Genomic DNA, 23509 nt, shown 5'->3' with positions numbered 1-23509 from the left:
TCCCCTGACCTTGGGATCATGACCTGAGCTGAAATCAAGAGTCAGATGCTCAACTGACTGACATCCAGGTGTCTCTCAAATTTCTTCTATATTCTTCCAGCCAAAGAAGCTGAAGAGTTTTCTTGACTCCCCCTTGAGCCTCCTAGTAACCTCTGCCCCGCTAGCCTTGCAGCCTCTCGACAGCACGTCCATTACGGTTTTGTTCCAGCGCGAGGAACCCCGCCGAGGCGTTGTGCGTGTGGTGTTCATTTCAGTTGTTCCGTCAGGCCCTTCAACCTCCGTGGTTTCGTGTGGTCCCAACACAGCCCCTGAGACTCTGCTGGTGCGACAGGAGCGCCTCCGTCTTACAGAGGAGAAAACCAGCCCAGAGAAGTCAGGTGGTTTAAGCAGGTCACATCACAAACTGGGAATCAGAAAGTAAAGAGCTTTGTACTTTCTGGAAATCATGCAATTGTCCTGTTTGGCTACAGGACAATTCCTTTTCCCATTGACTATTTACTACGTTCTCTGACGTGAAGACAAGCGTGTGCGCCCTGTCCAGGGTGAGCGCTAGATGTTGAAGTCTAACTGAAGTTGCTGAGCCAACGGAAGCATTATTTTTTTTCCATCCAGAAAGCCCGTCTGCCTTCTCTTAGTAGGTGTCCCTGGGCTTGCAGCCACTGTAAACTGCCAGGCGGACAGTGGGTGCCTGGTCCCCACGCGGGAGAGGGACGCTTTGCGGGCTCCCTGTGAGTCATCCGTGGCCCCGCCGGAGGGAGCAGCGTGTAAGGAGCACGACGAGGGAGGAAGAGAGCAGGGTGGCGTCTGCGGGAGCGGTTTCGGCTCCTAAGATGCAGGCCTGCGTGGAGACGGCCTGAGTCGGGTGAAGGTGGACACTAGAGGTGAGGGGGACCCGGAATCACAAGACTGGATGGGCAGCAGCTTGCGGCTGAAATCGAGAAGATGGAGAGGAAGCCCAGGGGCGAGTGCTCTCAGAGTGAGCTGGGCTGGGACATCACATGTGCTGCCCGGGATGCCCTGGGCTTGTGGCTGGCAGCCCAACTCCTGTACTTGGTGAAGGGGGATCACGAGCCACGAAGGATGGCGACAAGAAGTGAGGATCATGTGCTCTGGAGGGAGAAGTGAGAAGAGCCTCTGTGTGATTCTAGCCCACAGAAGTCAAAACAGAAAAGCAGGCGCCTGGGTGGCGGCCCAGTCAGGTGAGCGTCCGACTTCAGCTCATGATCTCCCGGTTCGTGGGCTCGAGCCCTGCGATGGTCTCTGTGCTGACAGCTCAGAGCCTGGAACTGCTTCAGATTCTGTGTCTCCCTCTCTCTCTCTGCCCCTCCTCTGCTTGTGTGCTCTCAAAAATAAGCATTAAAAAAAAAAACCAGAAGAAAAAGCTATCAGATGTAGAAAAGAATAGAGAAAGAGCCTTATGTTATAGATAAGACTGGAGAACGGCTCAAGGTAGTAAGGCATTAAATAAAAGTCAAGTTCAGGATATCTTAAAACAACCAACTTCTTTTATTAGAAAGCAACAAACATGCAAATGGCAAGTGTAGAAATTTATTTGAACCAGCATTTTCACTATAATGAAAATTACTCTTCCACATTGATCCAAGCTTTCATATCTCAAGGTTAAGGAAAATATTGCACTTTGCATTTTCTAGCACTCCTCATACATGGCAAAAAGTTTTTAAAACATTTTGCTAGTTTTGTTTTACACACTCTCCCAAATTCATGCACAGTCATTCCAAACCAATGTCGGGTTATCCCAAAAAAAGGGAGAAACTCCACAACACCATAACCTTCGAATTGCACTAAAGCTCTGTAAAGGAAAAAATATAATAAGTGTCTTATACAAATTTCAGACCATCTAAGTGCTTGCCAATAAGAGTTGGTTATTCCTCATCCTCGTTTTCATTCTCCTGACCCGAGCCTTCTGATCTGTCACCCTCCAGCCGGTCTGGAAAACACACAGAGGAGACCCACAAAAACAAATGCTTTTAGTATTATAATTAAACTAATTTTCGATACCTTTTGTTTAAAACTAAGACATATACATACCAACACATCATCATGTAAACATCAGTTCACCTCTGAGTGTAGGGAAGCTATATTTTTGCCATTAGAAGCAAATAAAAGTACAGGAAACAGCACTGTACCTTTGAATATACATGTAATTCTAAACATAAATTAAAAAAAAAAACCGTAGGGATCCGGATATATCACGGTCCACTGCGGACTCAAGTTTGTCCTAGAGCCTGGGGTGGGGGGGAGGGCTGTGGGGGAACCTGGGGAACATTCCTAAGGATCTGCATTTCTGTTGATAAAAAAATTTTTTAGAAACTGAGTATCTGCTGTGTTCTAGGTGTTGTGCTAAGGATACAGCGGTGTCAAAGCGGACCTGTGGTCTTTGCCCTCGAGCGAATACAGAAGTGTGAGCTGGCGCGTGGACACAGCACGCTCCTCAGCCTTCACAGTTCACACGTCTTGCTCCTCTGCCCGGGACACTTGCCCTCTTCTGCAGCTGTAAACCGCTACCCGCTCTGTGAAACATTTCCCGGACTTTTTCAACCCCCCAACTTGCAGAATGAGGAGCTCCTTTCTCTACATTTCAGACTCCCCTGTGTGTCCTTTATACAGATGGCCCTAACTACAGGGACAGTCTGTGTGTCTTCTTACAGACTAGACTTCGGGGGCAGTGGATCCTGGGAGGCAAGGGAATTTTTTCTTTATTCTCATATCCTCAGAGCCTAGTACAGGAATAAATGAATATATGTTTTGCTAAGATATGTCACATTAGGGTATGTGAAGAAGACCGCAGCATAAAACCACTGTCCCCACCAGGATGGAGCCCATTCTGCCACAGAACGCCTTCCCCAGGGTCACGTGGAGAACACTGAGGTTGGACGTGGGGGAGAGGTTCAGTCCCATGTGTCAACAGCAAGAAAACTGAATCCTGAAAACTTATGACCTACAGAGGCTTAAACTCTGTCTGGATCCTAGGTCAACACCACCGAGAACAGGGTACAGAAGGGACTGTATGTTTTATGTCCAAGTGAATGAGACTAAATCCCCTCTATGCTGATTCCATTTTGAAATCAAACTAATAATATATAGGATTTATAATCTGAATGACACAGATTTTAGCTATTATATTATATAGTAAATGTTCAATACACATTTGCAAAATAAATGAAAATAAGATTTGGACTGATCTTCATATACCACTAAGGAATCTAAGCACAATGGAAGAATTTCTGATCAACAGAGGGCTACTTAACAAATGTTAGTATAAAAGAGATTATACTCTTTAGCGTGTGATACGCTTCCACGAGGGAACAAAACACGAAGGTGCTGTCTGCTAAGTGGGGGGCCGGGAGCGGGCACCCCGGAAGTGACCGGCTCCACTCAACAAGTCCATCCTGTCCTGTTGGAAGCACGAGGAAGGAGAGTCCACCTATTTCCAATGCGTAGGATCCTACCCAGATTCTTTCTGGTTGTCACACTATGAATGAAGACGGGGAGATGGAGGGTTAACAGGAATTGTCACGGTCTTTACTCAGGGGGTTTGCAGTAGACATTAGAATTCTGCAGTGTCTAAAGCAGCCATAAAGAGTCAAGTGAGGGCCAAGAGTGTCTAATACAGGTCAGTGAGTAACTGACAGTGGCTTCTAGAATGAGGAAGAGGACGGAGTGGTGGTTCTTTTCTCAAATCCCTCACAATCACTGCAGAGTCCTCTCTCTCAGAACATAAGCCCAAATTCTAAGAATAAATGAAATCTTTTGTTCATGAAGTCCCACCTCTGAGGCAGGGAAGTTGCACAGCAGCTCAATGCTGCCACTGATCTCTGGTTGGCAGTTACAGACCGAGGAGGCCTGACAAACACTGTTCTTTTAAATGAAAACTGAAAAAAAGAATTGCTTCTATATCCACTGATTTTAAAGTCGACAATATTATGATAGGAAAAGGTAGGATAAAATAGGCAGAGAGGGAAAGGTTAGGACCTGGAGTCTCTGCATCCAGAAAAACATATATGTTTTGGAACAATGCTGGGAGCATGTGACTACAGCAAACCCCCATAGGCGTAAGGTCCCACTTAGGAATGTAACAGACCCCACCCCGCCGCTCCCCCTTGTGTTTCCCTCAGGGATTTGACAGTCAAAATACCTAACTAAAAAAGCAACCCATAAAACCTGTGTTACAGGAGGGGCAGTGTGACCAGTCTGACTCCTCATACAGTGGAACTGAGTCAACCAGGAATGGACTACCCAGCACCTAGACTGTCCAGCCAATAAGGGTGGGGCCTGAGAAGAACAGGAGGGAAGGGAAGGGGGGAAGCCACCAGAGAAACTTCTACACAAAGGCCCTTGCCTATAGTCACAGGCTTTCGAATGTCCCCTCTGTCAAGAGAGCTTCCATACTCTTCTTCCTTTCTGCTATTACACTCAAATAAACTTTTGCCTACAGCTCATTCTGTGTCCACCTCGTCATCCTTCGGAACTGCGAGACAAGGAACCCTGGGTACCGAGGTACGAAATCCTGCAACAGCACCAAATTGTTTTTGTAAAGGTTTACATTTGTGATATAGTCCCTTTTATTCTGTTAGAAATATTTCCTCAGGAAATTAGTTTTGGTTGGGGAAATATGAAGAGATACTAAGATTGGAAAACAACTCCCCAAAGGAAGTCTGTGTTCTACAAAAATACTATGCTGTTTTCCAAACTATCCTTCACAAAATTATTTATTTTCTTAAGAAAAAGAATAAATAGGGTCGGTTAAGCATCCAACTTTGGCTCAGGTCATGATCTTGCAGTTCGTGGGTTGGAGCCTCATGTCAGGCTCCGAGCTGTCAACACAGATTGGATTCTGTGTCTCCCTCTCTCTCTGCCCCTCCCCGACTCGTGCTCTGTTTCTGTCTCAATAATAAATAAACATAAAAAAAAATTAAAAAAAAAGAATAAATATGAGACTCATTGTTAACTAGAGATTTAACACCAGAAATTCATTCATTTATTCAACAGACATTCGTTGAACAACAAATACGTGCCAGGCACTGTTACAGGAGTTAAATATTCAGCTACGAATAAGACAAACTAGATCTCTGCTCTCAACAAGACCACTTTCTAAAGGAGAAAAATTGAAAACAAGACGGCCAATGTTTTTCTCCTTTAATTTGTAACAAGGCAACAGATAAAGAAGTGAAAAGTTCTGAGTACTTGAGGAGAACAGGCAATGAACAGAGTGGGTGAATGAGAGGCAGAGCTCGAGAAGGCACGAGAAGCAACGTCACAGTGGGTGAAATGTATACATAAGACTTTTCTAAGGAGGTGACACTGGAGCCAAGGGCTCAACTGTACTTTCAGTTCAGGGTCAAAGTCCTTCAGGCAAAGGAAGTAGTGAAAAGGTCTGAATGTGCTAAGAAGCCTGATGAGTCTGCAGAAAGCAAGCCCAGCATGCTACAATGCGGTGTGCTTCAGGACAGCTGGAACGAGTGGGAGTCAGAGGCTGGCAAGGTTTAGGTCATGTAGGACCTGGCAGACCAGGTCTGATTTTAAGAGCAATGGGGATCCCCCAAGAATTTTAAGCAGAGTGACAAAGCCTAATTTATGTAAAAAAGGGGCTAGCAAACTGACTCAGGGGCAAACCTAGCCCATAGCCTATTTTTGCAAATAAGGTCTTATTAAAACAGAGCCACACCCATTTATCTATGTATTTTATGTGGCCCCTTCTACACGACCACGTCCGAGATGTGTAGCTGCAAAAGACACTAAGTGACCCACAAAGCCTAAAATAGTTAAAAGTTTTGCCATTTATAGAAAAAGTTTGCTGACCCATGTTTTTAAAAAGATCCCTCCAGCTACTGTATGGAAATCAGACTGTGTGAAGGCAAGGGTGGCAGCAGGGAGACTAAGGGCAGGTGAATATGGTATTATTCGGAAGTAATGTTACCATAATTGCTGAGGGAGTGAATCTGTGCATGACTGGATACGTGCTGTGAGCTCAGTGTGATATCAGGCTCTAGGACCAATCACGGAGGACACCACGGCTATCTAGAACTCCATGGGCCAAGGTCCAGAGGTATGAAGGGAAGTATGTCAAGTGATGCCTCAGGGCATCCAGACTCTATCCTGAGAACATGAGAGGCATAGGAGAACTTAATACAGAGATATTCTAGAAGAGTTTAGAATGGTCTAAACACATAATTACCATTTCTAGGGGTCTCAGAACTGCCTTTACATCTCAAGAAGTGGCTGGTCTACCCTAGAAGTCTTTGTAGAGGCCGCTTTTAGGCAAACAGCCTTGAGCAATGGACTGTTTAAGGGCCCACAGTGACCACCTGGCCAAACAGAGGCCCACCAGGCAGCCCACCTCGAAACAGCCACAGGACCTAACTGACCAACTGGCTGCTTACAACCAGGCACAGCTACCGGTTAAGGGAAAATCCCACAGCAGCCACACCTCCTCACCTTCTCCCTCCTTGCAGACAGCCTCTCCTCTGCTGGCCTCCCCGCCACATTTTCAATAAACTTCTATAGCCTTTGTTCTGCCTCAGGTGAATTTTTTCCCCCAGCTTCTACCTGATCATTGCCCCACGTTTAGGGGCCCCCCAACTAAAGCAGACACCACAGTCTTTAGTGGTGTGCTCATGGGAATGATTTTGGATGCTGTTTTGAAAATGCAGAAGCTCAACCCCTATTCACATCAAATGGGTAAGAATCTTCAAGGCATAGGACCCAAGTATGTGTAGTTTACAAGGCCCCACCGGGGACCTGAAGTGAAGATCACAGCCCTCACAGGAAGAGGCTGCCCAGTCCCTGTCCCCGGACCTCCCCGGAAGCCCCGGAAGCCCCGTGGAGGAAGAGGGGGTGGGAGGGGGCGCTGCACTCTTCTGTGGCTGGCCTGGGCTTACTTGATCGCAGTCCACTACTGACTCTTTGAAGCCGCACATGCTCCTGACACTCCAAATACTGGAGACAAGGAGGGAAGGAGAGGAAAGGGGTGAAACACTGACTCATCGAATAACTTGATGTCCTAAGGATAAAAACAACTCTTGGGTACGTTTTTCTTTCCAGTCTTTTACATAAGAGAAGCAAGAGGGTGAGCGGACTAACCCAATTACAAAGTGTTTTTAGAAAGCGTTTTTGGTTGACAGCAAAAAGAACTGGAGGCAAGGGAACCTTCACAGCATGAGCAGCTTCTTCAATCCTCAAATCAAAGGGGGCAGTAGCCGCTGTTAGCTAACAGACCACTGCCGCGTGAGCACCTGCACAAAACAGATTCTGCACAGATAGAGAAGAAAGGTTTTCTACAGAAAAACTGAGGAAGAGCCATTCACCAGATAAACTCTTCAGATGAATACGCGAGTTTTAAGAATCCTAATCAGCAAATGTTCTAGAAAATGCTGCCTTCTCATGTCTAAAATCTAAATGGATGAATTTTAAGGGTTACTCAGTGTTATTGAAGAAAATGGATTAAAAATATCAGTTATTAATGTAATAATATGGGAGCCTAAAAGCTACTGCAAAAATATTTTGTTGGACTACTAACATTTTCTGCTTATGTTCTGTGTTTATTTTTTATTTTGTTTTGATCATCTGAAACTTTCATTCTTTCCTGGGTAGCAGTTAATATTTACAATGTGATGGTTTTCTCCCCGCCTCATATGAGCTTCTTTCAGTTCTTTACATGTGCTCCACACTTTCTCTGCCAGGACTTTGAAAAATGCTGCATATTCTTTTCTTTGCCTGGAATATTTGTCCCTTCTCTCTCTGAGGAAGTGATATGTAATCCACCGCTTCCAGAGATCTGAAGGATAAGCAGAAGTGACCCTAAGGAAGAGTGAGGATGGAGGGGACAGAGTGATGATAAAGATCCTGAGGTGGAAAAGAGTCTGACATGCCCCCAAATTCAGAAAGAACCAGAGTGGATGGAATGGACACAGAAGGAGAAAATGCTGTGAATGAGCCTGAAAAGAATCTTGAGATCAGATCACCCAGAGGGCTGCATGTCATATTCCTGATCTGAGTGTATTCCCGCAAATGAACTTTCGAGGTCAAAGGAGAGTAAGCTCGTGGAAGTCATTTTCACGTCTAGACTCTTCAGCTGTGTTATTACGAATAACTGACTTTGTGAAGGTTGGAGCTCATTAGGAAACATCTGTGAAAGACTAGTGCAGTTCCTGACCCACTGCAGGTACTCTAGAAATGATGGCCGTTGTTATTATTATAATAGATAATACCCAACATATGAAGACTCTTAATTTGTGAACTCAGTGAAGAATTGCAAATGCTGTTTTGTTTGATAAGTGTACTTTGTTTATAATGGATATGGGATCTTTTCTACTGTTATGAACACAGATTGATTAAATTCACTTCCTTCTTGAATATTAATTGTAATATATACATATTGTGTTTCTTTGGCACTGAACCTCACAGTTTATCATCGAAAACAAAAAGTACTTAAATCCCATGGCTGAGGTATCTGTTTCAACCTTTGCAGTAGCATGTTGCACTTATTTTTGTCTGGGCTAGGATTAATTTTGACCAAATCTACCACGAAAGGGTACCTTACTATATAACGTATCATAAGGTTTATGGTATGCTCCTCCACTCTGAAAAAAGAAGCACAACTGATAAAAGTTTTTAAAACATTTTTAAAAAATGTTTATTCATTTTGGAGAGACACAGAGAGACAGAGCATGAGTGGGGGAGAAGCAGAGGGAGAGGGAGACACAGAATCTGAAGCAGGCTCCAGGCTCCGAGCTGTTGGCACAGAGCCCAACGTGGGGCTTGAACTCATGGACTGTGAGATCATGACCTGAGTTGAAGTCAGATGCTTAACTGACTAAGCCACCCAGGTGCCCTCAGGTGCTGATAAAAGTTTTTAAGTGACTTTGTCTTTTTATTTGGACACTTTTCAATGAATTTGGTTCATGAGGAAGTAAGTTACTGTACTAAGAACAAGGGTTCACAGACTTCCTATCTCAGGAGTTACATTTGCCCTCATTTTGTGGTTAAAAGAAATTATACAAATCACTTTGAAGCAGATCTTAAATAATAGCATGTTTTTCAAACATAACAATGGTTTGAATAATACAATGACAGTCCTTACCAGCTCTGATATGATTCAGTGAAGCCAACATCCTCAACATGAAAGAGGCTGGGACTGTGATGGTGTTTCTAGTCTCTTCCAGCATGAGTTCATTTCGAGTTATAACCTATGAGGCAAATTAAATAACCATGTCAGAAACAATGAAGTAACAGCACTTTTCCCATGAAGATTAGGAGGACAGCAAGAAATTTAGCAGGTCCTAAGAGGAATTACTTCATTCCTTACATGTATGGTGTGGATATTTCCACCTTCAGGCTACTTGATGCCAGGTAATTAACTTGCAATGAGGGAGTAACATCACAGAACACTACTCTTTCACCTGGCAGAAAGACAAAGGTTACACTTGAGGCTGCTTAAAACATTCAAGAATTCAATGACTTTTTTCTTGTACCTTGTTTCCCAGAGCAGTGTACCCAGTGTCTGCTCATTACTTCCCCCTATGGCAGAGCTGATGCTCTTAGTGACGGAGTGGTGTTAAATTATTATCCCAGGGTCACTCAGATCTCTTGAGAAAATGTTACCTTGACTGAGGCAAAGTAATCTTGAAAAATAAAGTTTTGGATTAAGAGTTACCAATGAATTGTATCTTAAGTACCAAGAATAGGACTAAATGAATATCCATAAATACCTAGGGATCTACTGTATAATCCTAGGCAAAGGGGAAAAGAAAGAGGAACAGCAAAGTGCATGGCAAAGGAGAAAAGGCAGAAAGAAAGTAAAGCATGAGAGTAAGAGAAAGATGCTAATGTCATCAATGGTTCCCCAGTGATTTACACACTTTCAACTCATGAGACACCCCAGGGCCCTTTATAATCTTGCCCCAGGGAGCTGCTTTCTTACCCACTCACCAATGGGTCATTATTTACCTTAGGACACCCTGGAACATGCTGATCCTTTATCTCAAGTACCCCTTAGCTCCCTGCCTGCCTGGTGAACTCACTCCAATTCATACTTCCTCTGCGAAGACTCCCCTACCCCATCAACCCCATTTACAAGCCCCTCTGCTACTGTGCACAGGCTTCCAGAGCACTGTGTGTGCCTCTCTACATTCTGGCTGACTGTCCCCAAGTCTGTCTTTCCCATGGGTCTATAAGCTCTGAGGGAAGGTTTTCTTTCTTTCTTTTTTTAAAATTCAGTACAGCACCTGGGTGGCTCAGTCGGTTGGGCATCTGACTTCAGCTCAGGTCATGGTCTTGCGAGTTTGTGGGTTTGAGGCTCATATAAGGCTCTGTGTGGACAGCTCAGAGCCTGGAGCCTGCTTCCGACTCTGTGTCTCACTCTCTCTGCCCTCCTCACCTCATGTTCTGTCTCTCTCTCTCTCTTAAAAATAAATAAACATTAAAAAATGTTTAGGGGCACCTGGGTGGCTCAGTCAGTTAAGCATCCAGCTTTGGCTCAGGTCATGATCTCACAGTTCGAAGGTTCGAGCCCCGTGTCGGGCTCTGTGCTGACAGCTGGCTCAGAGCCTGGAGGCTGCTTCAGATTCAGTGTCTCCCTCTCTCTCTCTGACCCTCCCCTGCTCACACTGTCTCTCAAAAATAAATAACATTAAGAAAATGTTTAAAAAATAAAAATAAAAAAATAAAATTCAGTACTGTGCCTGACACAGAAGTTATACACATCTATTAGGAAGCAGATGTGGGAAGTGTTCTGTGAACTGTCAACCCTGGTCTAGAGCTCTGGCTTTCCAACTAATATTTCTGAGTAACAGACCCTCACTTTATGTTTTTAAGAGAGTGCAGCATCTACTTGAGCTACACTCACCTACTCTCAGAAACTCAACAGTTAAGTCAGGAGCTGATTAATGCCATGGACCCTATTTTCATAAGAAATTTTATATGAAAACTCACTAATAAAAATCCCACCCAGCTCAAGTTAGGGAGGAAAAGCCCAGAATTTAGCATTTGTGTCATCTTCCTTCCCTCTTCTCATCCCACAAAAACCCTAGAGCTTCACAAAACCCAATTTGAAAGCTGTTGGTTTAACAAGGAGCTGAAGAAATCTTGAACTATAAAAAAAAAAAAAAAAAAAGAAGATTCCCCAGTCATTTGTTCTGATACTTATGTGGCTGTGATTATGGAGGACAGCCAAAGTAAAACTATTTTCTTATAAAAGGACAGAAGGTTTTTTAAATGACTCTTCATTGCAAAAGACAGATAGTCCATCTGTTTTTCTTAAACTATAATATAACACTTAATCTGGTACTACTAATGATCAATATTATAATTACCAAAATATTTTGATTTTTACTTCTCTAGTATTATAGGCATATTATTTTTTTTTTTCTTAAAATTCGACCTCCTTAACTAAATAAACTTGTTGCCAACTAATAATGAGCCGCTTTGAGTCTTCTTAAGAAAGCATTTCAGGAATAAAGTGACCTATGCTCTATAATAAGTATAAGTAAAAATCTTACTTCATCAGCAAGTTTTCGGTTAAAAATCCTTGATTCTTCTAGTGGTGACCAGATCTTTATGTCATAATCTATGCCAGATGAAGCTAGAACTAGAAATAAAATGTGCATATTAATATAAAGCATGAAAACATGCCATTAAGACATGCATATACGTTATACATCGTCCATGTATTTATATATGCATGCGTGTGTATACAGACATATATGTATATGTACAGTAAAACTGAGCTGGAATGGAAATTGTACTCATATATTTTTAACTGAAAATATTATTTTGAAGATTTCCTAAAAGTTACCCTGGAACATAATTTTAAGACCATCTTGAAATCACTCAAATTTCTTTCTTGTCCATTACTTTTTAATGAGAAACGTGGGCAATGTCAAATGGAAGGCAAGAACAAGCCAAGCTCCTCTGTTCTGGTACATTAACTTGGAAATGTGAAGACTAAAAAGGCATGAAGGCTGAGTTTGGGTAAGTTGCACAAAGTTCAGTCAGCCAAAGCTCTTGCAAGTGCTAAACTTAGAAGAAATATTAGGAGGATAAACTACTTTATAATCTACTTCCCCATACTTTCTTCCAAAAGAAGGTTCTAAGTATTTTTTTGTTTTAAACCCAATGAGAGTCATAATTGACTCTAGTGGCTGTCTTCTAGGATAATTTGCATTATTTTTATCTTAAAAAATAGAAAAAAACTGGAGCTGATATATGGATTTCTAGCTTTTGCCTTATAAAAGGCCATCTTACTTGGGTCAAACGGATGTGGCTGCAGGCAGTTTACCACATGATTATCAGCTTCCAGAAGCATTAAGTGCTCAGCAGTGTGACGATCCCAGATGAAGATATGGCCACAGTCAGAACCACTCATTACAAAATTAGCACCCCAGAAATTGGCTTCTTTTATCTAAGGGTTTAGAAAAAGGAAATTATAAGAAAACTCAAATCAGAGTTATTAAAACAAAGACTTATTCTATTCTGCAATTGAAAATATTAGAAAATAATAAAAAATAGAAGACAACTTTTGTCTTCTATTACTTTAAAATCATACAGACTTATCAGCAAGCATGATGTGGCACTAAGTAAAGAAAAGTTCCTCATGAAAACAGAGACCCTGCTCTGTTCAATGCTGTATTTATAGGGACTAAAACAGTACTTGGCAACAGCAGGTGCTGAGTTAGTAAGTGCTAAATGAATGAATGGTATTTCTGGGACTGGGACAATGTAATGGAAACTGCTATATGTGTTGCTGACCTTTTAAAAAATGGTTCCATTTTAGGTTTATAGTAAAAACAGTTCATAGGAAAAAATGAATGGTTCCTTTTTGTATTTTGCTTTATGCCAAAAAACAAAACGTACGAATCTTTTTATTAGCTATTCTCCCATAATTGAGAAAGGAAACTTATTTACTTCTATGAAGCAACGAGACAAAGGAATAGGATATACTGGAATGATTATGGCACCATTTCTCAGTGGATGCGTATCAATGAGCCATCCAAAATCTTTGTAGTTCAGGATGTTTTCAATCATTTCATCAGCAGCTGCTACTTTGCTATTTTTGCCAAAACAAAAGGGGAAGCCAGTTTTGTTGTTACTTAGCACTACTGTTATCTTTACTTTTTTTTCCATTCCTGTCCCTAATTATTTTCATCCAAAATTTTAACCACAAAACATAAGAAATGTACACTGATTGCTTCTATTAATAAGCATTGTTTAGAATGATTAAATTGATACTACAAATGATATCTATAGAGAGAGCTAATTATTTCACTACCCCAAAAAACTTTTTTGTCTAGCAAGCTCTACACACATGTGAGGCTTGAACTCGACCCTGACATTAAAGATCACACATTCTACTGAATGAGCAGGTGTTCCCACAATGCAACTTTTTGCTTTGACTCTGAAGAAAGCAGATTAAAAACTAATTCTATAAGTACTTTTGGATAACTCAAAGAATATGTCAGAACAACACTTTCTAAATATGAATGGTTCAGAGTTAACAATTATGCTAATCATCTTGCAAGATTTTAAGATCACACTGGGTGTATAGACTTGTGGATTTTAAGACTTGCAAAGATCTTTGAGATCATCTAGTCTATTCTTATTTCATAAAGGTGAACAATAAAGTCTAGAGAGACAAAGTGATTAAAACACATCTTCACTTGTCAATCTTAAGAAGAGTTATAATTAAAGTAACTGGACTACGTTTTGCAATGAGCCTGGATTTCATATATCTAAATCATCCTCTCCAAACCAACAGAGGACGCTAATACAAGCTAAAAAAAATCTACTAGGCAGGTAAACAGCAAGGGTGAGAGAGTTACTTGTACCAGCTAAAAAAATTTCAATTCTACAATATTTCCTTAGTAGGTCAGAATTTTCTTTAAACAATAATGGCCTTTGACAATATATTCTAAGACTAAAGGAACCATGTTTGGGTAAGAGGTAACTGTTAAGGTAAAATAATGCTATACTGGAAGCACACTGGCAACATAAGACGATTGTTACGGGAAAAAATTCATATTATGAATCTGCAATTTCTCCAAAGAGTGCCATGAACAGGTGGTACCATTGTCCTGGAGTTGCGATGGCCCTTATAAACCATCTTTACTAGTGGCCTTCTAATGTTCAAAGTGTCCAATTCTTCCATTTCTTTCCTTTCTTTTCTCCGCCTGAAGAACTCCTGAATGCGGGCAACAGCAGAGCGTCTATAAATTACATATTAAAAGAAAAAACAAAAATAAATGAAAAAAATCCACAGGCCACTACAGAGTGAAAACAAGGAACATTAAAATACGGTAAAGTCTAGAAAATATTTAAATTAAACATTATCTCAATAAGGCACCCCCAACCAAAGCATAAAAAGGCAGACACAACAGTGAGACTACATCAGACTAGTTGAGTTACTAAAAATATTTTAGTGAAAAGATCACTTAGAAATTTGGTACTGGTTGAGAGTAAATGAAATCGCATGCGGCACACTGGTTTTTAAAAGGCTACTTTATAAAAACAATATAGGTAAAATTAATATGCAATTTACTACAATATAACAAATCCTATTCAGTATCATTTCTCTTCTCCATATTAGGAAATGTAAAGGCATAGAGAGAAACAAGAAGAAACAAAGGGCAACATTTAGTGGGTAAACTTGTTTTGAGTATTTGTTTAACGATGTTCGCAACAAAGAACAGACTAGTCAAGAAAAAGAGAAAATTAAGTATATACAATAAAACAAGGACTTTCAAATGGATTCTGGTCTATATGGAGTCCATATTAGACTATACATTTGGAGCTGATGAGGCAGATTCTACTCTCCTCAGAACTGAGTTGGCTACAGAGCTGGAAACTGAAGAATACTGGGCTCCATTTAAGACTAATTTAATTATTAGAAGAAACTTTCCTAACATATGATATACTTAATAAATTTGTTAGTTTGAATTTATTTAAAACATTGTGTTTTGGGGTGCCTGGGTGGCTCAGTCAGTTAAACGTCCAACTTCAGCTCAGGTCATGCTCTTGAGTCCGTGGGTTTGAGCCCTGCATCAGGCTCTATGCTGACAGCTCAGGGCCTGAAGCCTGCTTCAGATTCTGTGTCTCCCTCTCTCTCTGCCACTCCTCTGCTCGCTCTGTTTCTCTGCCTCTCAAAAATAAATATTAAAAAAATTTTTTGAACATTATATTTTGACATATAATAGACCAAAAAGGTCTATGAATCAGTAAGAAAAATGAACACTATAACAGAAAAATAGGCAAAGGGCAGGAGTAGGGAAATAATAGAAGAAATTAATAGTAAATATACACAAGGATGCTGAGACTCACTTATAATTAGATAAAAATAAAAAAATCAAGGAGCGCCTGGATGGCTTAGTTGGTTGGGTGTCCAACTTCGGCTCAGGTCATGATCTTGTGGTTTGTGAATTCAAGCCCCGCATCAGGATCTGTGCTGACAGCTCAGGGCCTTGGGGCCTGCTTCAGATTCTGCCCCTCTCCCACTCATACTCTGTCTCTCTCTTTCCCTCTCTCAAAAATAAATTAAAAACATTAAAAAAATTTGACCTCTTTGTACGTCTATCAGATTAAAAATACTTTAATGTCTATCAGACTGCCAGGAGTACAAAAACAAACAGATGCTACTGGTAGGAGTTTGGAAGTAGTTGTATAGATCAAAAACAAAGAGAACTCCTTCACTGCAAATTTTTTACTGAAGAAGAACACATACACAGGAAGGCATGGTGAATTCATTGTGTATGTAGCACAAAGAATGTTCACAAATGAAGCAAGCCCATGTAACCAGCACCAGTATGGAGCAACAGAGCATAACCAGAATTCCAGAATTCTGCTAAGTGCTTCATTCCCACCATTGTTCTCCCCTTAAAAAAATCAGTATTCTGATTTCTGACAGTATGAATTACCTCTGCAAGTTTGTGAACACTAATTAAATGGAATCAGAGGATACATATTTTTGTGTCTAGCTTCTTTAGCTCAACGTGATGTTTGTAAGATTCATCCATGTTGTTTTATTTAGCTGTAGTTAATTCACCCCCTTTGCTGTAGAATACTACTTTGTATAAATATGTTAATGACCTATGTATTCATTCAACTCTCAGTGGACATGGGGTTGTTTAGTTTTTGATTACTGAATTAGCGCTATCAATGTGTGTTCATGTCTTTGGCAAACACATTTACCTATTTCTGCTGAGTATATATCTAGACGTAAAATGCTGGGCCAGAGCATGTGCATGTTCACCTTTAATAGATACTTCCAAACAATTTTCCAAAGTGGTTACACCAATTTATACTCCCATCAGCAAATATATTGCATTTCTGTTCACTAAAAATTAATATCTATGAAATTTTAAAATGGATTTGCTCTGATTCAATTTTACTTTTAAAGAATGTATGCTGCACAAAATGTAAGCAAATATACAAATTACATATTATATGTGTAATATAAATTTTTGCTGTACTACTTTGAGAAAGATTGGAAATAATCTAAATATTCATGTGGAAAGGATAAAGAATGTTACATCCATACATTGGAATATTTACACCACCATTAAAAAAGATAAGGAAGATCCGTAAATTACCCACATGAATAATGTTAGTGTTATATTGCCAAAACTGTAACATATGTTAAGGAGTAATTCTTAGGGGAAAACATTCCATTTATACATAGAAAGGGTCTAGAAAACAGACACCAAATTGTAACATTTTTCTAAAATAATTATGTAACAATTATGTACCCCTGCTTTTATAATAAAAAGTATTTTCTTTTTCATAAAATGGTACACTGTAAGTTATACAGGCTTATTTAAAGGTGCTTTAAAGGCTTCATCCTATGTTTTACAGATCTAATAAAAGTGGGGAGGGGGATACACATACATTTTAGAATCAGATATAATTCAAACTTCCAGGCAAAAAGATGACATATTTAGTTTATTCTGGTTTTCTGAATGGGAGGTGGTAATACGAAGGGTTGAGCGTTCAAATGCTCTTAAAAAAACAAAAAACAAAACCCCATAATATGTCAGATCTTTCTTTTTTCCTGGAGTGGGAGAAAATAAAAGTCACTCTGAATCAGTTAAAAATATGTGATTAGCAAAACACCAATAGAGAAAAAAAACTCTTTTGCTAAGAAAGCAGAATATCAGGTAGAAGAAGAAACAGAAGAAACTTTGCTGACAAACCAACGGCCTTAGAGCTATAAATGAAAAATAAATTGTATTACAAATTGTGAATTTAGATAGAAGCTCAAATTACTTAAAATGTGTGGACAAAATTAAAGCTAAATGATTAATGAAGTGATAATAATGAAGAACTAGTAAAGAAATGTTCATTTCATTTAAAGGTTAGCTCTACATTATGGTCTAATTTACCGCTTAGTATTTGTTTGCACTGACATCCTAATTTTAAAATCTGGATCTCAAGTTATTTGGTTTGTATTATACAGTTCTGATCTAACATCAGGGCCCCTACCACTATCTCACTACAGGAAAATTATTGAAGAGAAAAAGCTTCAAGTGCAGAAATTTCAAATTAGAGAATAAAAAGTAACAGTGGATGCCATATCTACATATACAATCAGGTAATGCCAGCTCAGCTGACAGTTTTAAAGAAATGATATTAAAATGAATACACTGAAAAAGTATTGGTCACTGAAGAAAATTTGTAATTTATCACTCTGCAAATATGATCAAAATGATATACATACGAAGAACACATATTTATTAAAAGCCTACTGTTTGCAAAGTTGTTTTGGGGAATATTAGTTATTCTTTTATACAAGCTTAGGCTAGTTTGGCACACAATTTAAAAGTCATAAAAGACATTATAAACAAGCATATGAAATTTCAGAAATGAACAAAATAATGAGTATAAATCCCACCCAGTGGAGAAAAAATAAAAACCAAAACCAAAAAAAAAAAAAAGGATAAAACAATTCCAAAAAAGGCAAGAAAATAAAAAAATAAATAAGTGAAACAGGGTAATCAGAAGACATTCGAAGCAAGTTTAAACATAGCCAGAGTGATAGATTTAAATAGATTAAATTCACTAATGGAGAAAAAAGAGTGTGTGTGTGTGTGTATCTCAAGGAAATAGAAGAAAGGAAACAATAAAGAGAGAAAAAGCAGAAATAAAAAACACAAAGATAACAATATAGAGTTCTGCCATGATGATGAAGAAAAAATTAAGGGAGCTTAAATAAATAATGTTATAAATAAAAAGGTCATTATAACTCAAGACAGCAGAAATTAAATAGACAATAAAAAACAGTATAATAACAAAATTCTAAACTTAGATGAACAGACACATTAAAAAAAAATCTCCTAAAACTGACTAAAGAAAGCGATCATGCAAATAGTCCTATAGCTATTAAAGGAGTAAAATAATACTTAAAAAATCTCCAAAAGAAAACATTGGGTCCAGCTGGTGTTACAGGTATAATCTACTAAGCTTTTAAAGAAAAGACCATTCCAAGTTTATACAAACCCTACCAGCAAAAAGTAAAATAGGAAATATTTTTCTACTTATGCTTAGGATAACTTTTTACCAAAAATAGGATCATGAAAATATAAGAAAAAAATTTATTCCAAATATAGATACAAAAACCCTTCACAAAATATTAGCAAATCAAACCCAACAATGTATCAAAAAGGTAATACATCATGATCAAGTTAGGTTTATCCTAAGAATACAAAGATTGTTTAAGCCATTTCTATATGTAAGGATCTTGAAAGTCCTCACTCCAAACTTACAAGCAAAGAGCTGAACAGACTGAAAAATAAACAACTCTTTTTGGATCTGTAAGAAAGGGAGGACATAGGGCACACTGCTGTCCCTAAGACTAGAGAGAAAACAGGCAAACAGGGAGTCATAGCTTAGTGAAGAAGAGACTTGAAGGTAAGAACACCTGAACTGTGACTGAGAGACTGCTGGAGGCTCAGTGTGGACAGCTCTAAGAGTTCAAAACTCTGGGGGGTGGGAGAGGAGAAATGGGTGATAAGCATGGAGGAGGGCACTTGTTGGGATGAGCACTGGGTGTTATATGGAAATCAACTTGACATATAAATTATATTAAAAACAAACAAATGAACTCCAGGGGATGCCAGTCACAGCTCCCCACCCCCTCCAAATATTTTCAGATTTACCTCCAGGAGCCAGACCAGACTGCCACACTAAGTACTGGTGAACAATCCCCCTGAGTTTCTGGCAGGGAGAGGGGAAGAGGAAGTATTCTGAAATATGCCAGGGTATTTTCTTCTTCTTATAAGGTCTGCTCTTAGTGGAAACTAGTTAACTAGAGCCTAATGTGCTGGGATATTATCAGACCTTAACTAACCTAGGGGAGGGAAAGAGCTAACTACAGCTCTCTATAGAATGACCCTTGTTATTCTAGCCCACCTAAAGGAAACTAAAAAAAATAACCTGAAGAATACTTGTAAAGTCCAGAGAAGTATGTTTACTAAAAGACTGAGAACTGATCAAAGGACTGTAGAATGCTTCCTCTCCCCACACCTTACCACCACACTACTAATGGTTTGTTTGGAGCAGTTCCTTTTACACAGTACACCATATATATATCAAGAGACAGAGCAAGCATCAGAACCAGACATGTCAGGGATGTTCAAATTATCAGACCAGGAATTTAAAACAATTATAATTTAACTATAATTAATCAAGGGCTCTAATGGATAAGGTACACAATATGTTAAGAACCGATGGCCAATGTAAGCAGAGCACTGGAAATCCTAAGAAAGAAGCAAAAAGAAATGTCAGAGATAAAGCAAACAAAACACTGTAATAGAAATGAAGGATGCCTTTGATAGGTTTATTAATAGACTGGATATGACTGAGAAAAATCTTTGACCTAGAGGATATCTCAATAGAATCCTTGAAAACTCAATAGTAAAGAAAACAAAGACTGAAAAAAAAAAACCCAAACAAACCAAATATTCACAGACAATGAGAAAACTACAATAGATATATAACATAAGTGTAATGGAAATACAAGGTGGAGCAGAAAAAAAAAGAAAAGAAGAGAAATATCTGAAACAATAATGACTAAGATTTCCCCCAAATTAATGTCAGACCACCAAATCACAGATCTAGGAAGCCTGGAGAACACCAAGCAGGATAAACACCAAACAAAACAAAACAAAACAAAACTCAAACCAAAAAACAAAACAAAACAATAAAACAAAGCAAACCAAACAAGAATCCTATACCTAGGCATATCATTTTAAAAATACAGAAAATCAAAGATTAAAAAAATCCTGGAAGAAGCCAGAGGAAAACAAACATCTTACCTAGAGAGGAACAAAAATAAGAATCACATCCAATTTCTCCTCAGAAACTATGAAGCAATAAGAGAACAAAGTGAAATATTTAAAGCACTGAGAGAAAAAAAAAATCACCAACCTAGAATTCTGTACCCTGCAAAATTATCCTTCTTGTGAATGAGAAATACTTTCTCAAACAAAAAGCAAAGAAGTTTGTTACCAGTAGACCTGCCTTGTAAAAAATGTTAAAATAAATTCTTCATAGAGAAGAAAAAATATGAATCAGACATACAGATCTATATGAACAAAGAACATCAAAGAAGGAATAAGTGAAAAAAATAAAAACTTCATTTTTTTAATTAAAATAAATTTTTAATGTTTATTTCCTTTTGAGAGAGAGAGAGAGAGAGAGAGAGAGAGAGACAGACAGACAGACAGACAGACAGGCAGGCTGTGAGTGAGCAAGAGTCAGAGAGTGGATGACACAGAATCTGAAGCAGGTTCGAGGCTCTGAGCTGTTAGAAGAGCCCAATGTAGGGCTTGAACTCACGAACCACGAGATCATGACCTGAGATGAGGTCAGACACTTAACCGACTGAGCCACCCAGGGGCCCCTAAACATTCATTTTTCTTAATTTTAGTTTATCCAACAGATAATAGTTTCTTCAAAATAATAATAGCAATAATGTATTCCATTATGTATGTTGATGTAATATATGTGTATAAATAATTATGTATGCTTATATTAATGTGAAATGAATGGCAGCAATGATACAAGAGACAGAAGAAGGAATCAGGATTTTGTTATCATATAATATGCTACCTGTAGTGGTGTAGTATGATTTGAGAGTGGACTGGACTAGGTGTATATGTACACTGCAAACTCTAGTGCAACCACTAAAAACTACTGAAAAAAGAATTACAGCCGATATGCTGAGAGAAAATAGAATCATATAAATGCTGAATTCAAACCACAAAAGGCAGAAAAAAAGGAAAAGACCAAAAAAAAGGAACGAAGGACAAAGAGAAAACTATAAAGAATATGATAGACATTAGTCCAATTATATCAATAGTCACTTTGAGTGTCAATGTTCCAAATACATCAATTAAAAAACAGATTATCAGAGTGGATCAGAAAATATGACCCAACTATCTGTTGTCTACAAGAAATCCACTTAAAAATACAGACCCATACAGATTAATTTTTTTTAATGTTTTATTTTTGAGAGAGATAGAGACACAGTGTGAGCAGGGGAGGGTCAGAGAGAGAGGGAGACAGAATCTGAAGACAGGCTCCAGGCTCTGAGCTAGCTGTCAGCACAAAGCCCGACGTGGGGCCTGAACCCATGAACAGTGAGATCATGACCTGAGCTGAAGTCGGATGCCCAACCGTCTGAGCCACCCAGGCGCCCCCAGACCCATATAGATTGAAAGTTAATGTATGGAAGAAAAACATCCCATGCTAATACTAAACATAAGAAAGCAAGATTAATTATATTTCTTTCAGACAGAGCAGACTTCAAAGTAAGCAAAGTTATCAGGGATAGAGAAGGGCATTAAATAACATCAAAGAAGTCAATTCTCCATGAACAGTCTTTAATGTGGATGTGCCTATCTAGAGAGGGTCAAAACACACGAGGAAAAAAAACTGACAAACACAAGGAGAAATAAACGAATCCGTTATTATAGTTGGAGACTTATACACCCTTATCTCAGAAAGGGGCAGACTCAGGAGGCAGACAGTAAGGCTATAGTGGCACTCAACACCACCACGGGATATGATGGACAACTATTGACTACGCCATGCAGTAACAGCAGAATACACATTCTTCTTGAGTTGAACATACACCGATATAGACTATATTCTGGGTCATAAGACACACCTTAAAGACTGTTTATTAGAACATATGTAAGTGTTATCTACTATATAATCCAGTTAAAGGAGAAAAAATAGATGAAGTTATGTACTTGATTAAATCAATACTTATTTATGATAAAAACTGTTAGTAAACTAGGGCAGCAGGGAAGCCCCCTAACCTGATAGATGCTAACTACAAAAACCCTGAAACATCAATCTAAATAAACTCATGTAGGCATTCTTTTCAAAATTAGCAAGGGGTGATTTTTATTATCCTCATTAACCAATTGCTTACCATAGTAAGCAATAAGAATAAAATAAAGGAAGGAAAACTCCTATTTGCAATGATATGACTGTCAACATAAAAAAACTGAAAGGAATTTATGTGCCAATTAATAGATAAAACAGAAAAGCATTTGGGTAGATTTAAGATCATTATACAAGTCAATTGCATTTCTAAACACCAGCAACAAACTATTAAGAGAGTATGAGTTAAGAAATAAAAAGAGTATAGGCTTAAAAAAAATCTTCATTTACAATGGTAACAAAAATGAAAGTATCTATAAAGAAATGAAAAAAAAAAACGATAGGCAAAACTTGTTCATAGGAAATTATAACCTGTTACTGCGGCACCTGGGTGGCTTAGTAGGTTAAGCGTCCAATTCATGATTTCAGCTTAGGTCATGATCTCATGGTTCATGGGTTCGAGTCCCAAGTCAGGTGCTACACTGACAGTGCAGAGCCTGCTTGAGATTCTCTATCTACCTTCTCTCTCAGCCCCTCCCCACTCATGCCCATGCCCTCTTTTTCTCTCTCTCTAAATAAGTAATCATTAAAAAAAAATAACCTGTTACTGAAAGACATTTTTTTAAAACAGCCTAAGTAAATGTAGAGATAACTGAATATTGAGAGGATAATCACTTCTCCAAATTTACTTAGGGGTTTATTACACCTATTATCATATTCTGATGACTCAGAAGTAGAACGTAAAATGTTGATCATAAAATAGACCAAAGGACAAAGAATGGCCAAGTCCCGTCTAACAAAAAATAAAGAGACAAAGAGACTTAGAAGATACTAAGATTAAAAAGCTAGAGTAAACTATGGTATTGATGGAGAGGCAAACAAATTGACCAATGGAACAAAACGGAGAGCCCAGATACAGACCTGTGTTTATATGGAATTCTGTACTATGACATAGGTAGCATAGTAGCTCCCTGGGGAGACTCAATATTGAACAAATAAACAGGTAAAACAGGGTTAACTAAAGGGGTACACATATACATCACAAATAATTCCAGATGGATTAACACCTTAAACTGTCAAAAGAAAACTTTAAAAGAAAATTTTCAATTTTTTT

At 38.8% G+C, this 23509-nt stretch overlaps 1 protein-coding gene and 1 long non-coding RNA gene across 8 annotated transcripts in view; one reads left to right on the top strand and one right to left on the bottom strand.

The window, feature by feature from the left end:
• On the top strand, nt 1–4460 carry LOC115288043. The gene is made up of 2 exons (XR_003906790.1): nt 1–1199; nt 2354–4460. It is a non-coding gene; the product is annotated as an uncharacterized LOC115288043 (long non-coding RNA).
• The window catches only part of DCAF6 (DDB1 and CUL4 associated factor 6), a 137681-nt gene continuing 115655 nt past the window's right edge, over nt 1484–23509 (bottom strand). For all 7 annotated transcript variants that reach the window (XM_029934971.1, XM_029934973.1, XM_029934972.1 and 4 more), the window contains 5 exons: nt 14081–14219; nt 12262–12418; nt 11517–11605; nt 9101–9206; nt 1484–1948 (listed from right to left, as the gene is read on the bottom strand). In XM_029934971.1, coding sequence (XP_029790831.1) covers nt 1884–1948; nt 9101–9206; nt 11517–11605; nt 12262–12418; nt 14081–14219 — 556 coding nt within the window. In that variant the 3' untranslated portion in view covers nt 1484–1883. The remainder of the gene's footprint in view (nt 1949–9100; nt 9207–11516; nt 11606–12261; nt 12419–14080; nt 14220–23509) is intronic.

Source organism: Suricata suricatta, chromosome 3 (assembly GCF_006229205.1).
Source record: "Suricata suricatta isolate VVHF042 chromosome 3, meerkat_22Aug2017_6uvM2_HiC, whole genome shotgun sequence".
In the NCBI taxonomy this organism is placed as follows: domain Eukaryota; kingdom Metazoa; phylum Chordata; class Mammalia; order Carnivora; family Herpestidae; genus Suricata; species Suricata suricatta.
The sequence above is the reverse complement of the archived record's forward strand: the minus strand, read 5'-3'. Positions and strand labels throughout refer to the sequence as shown.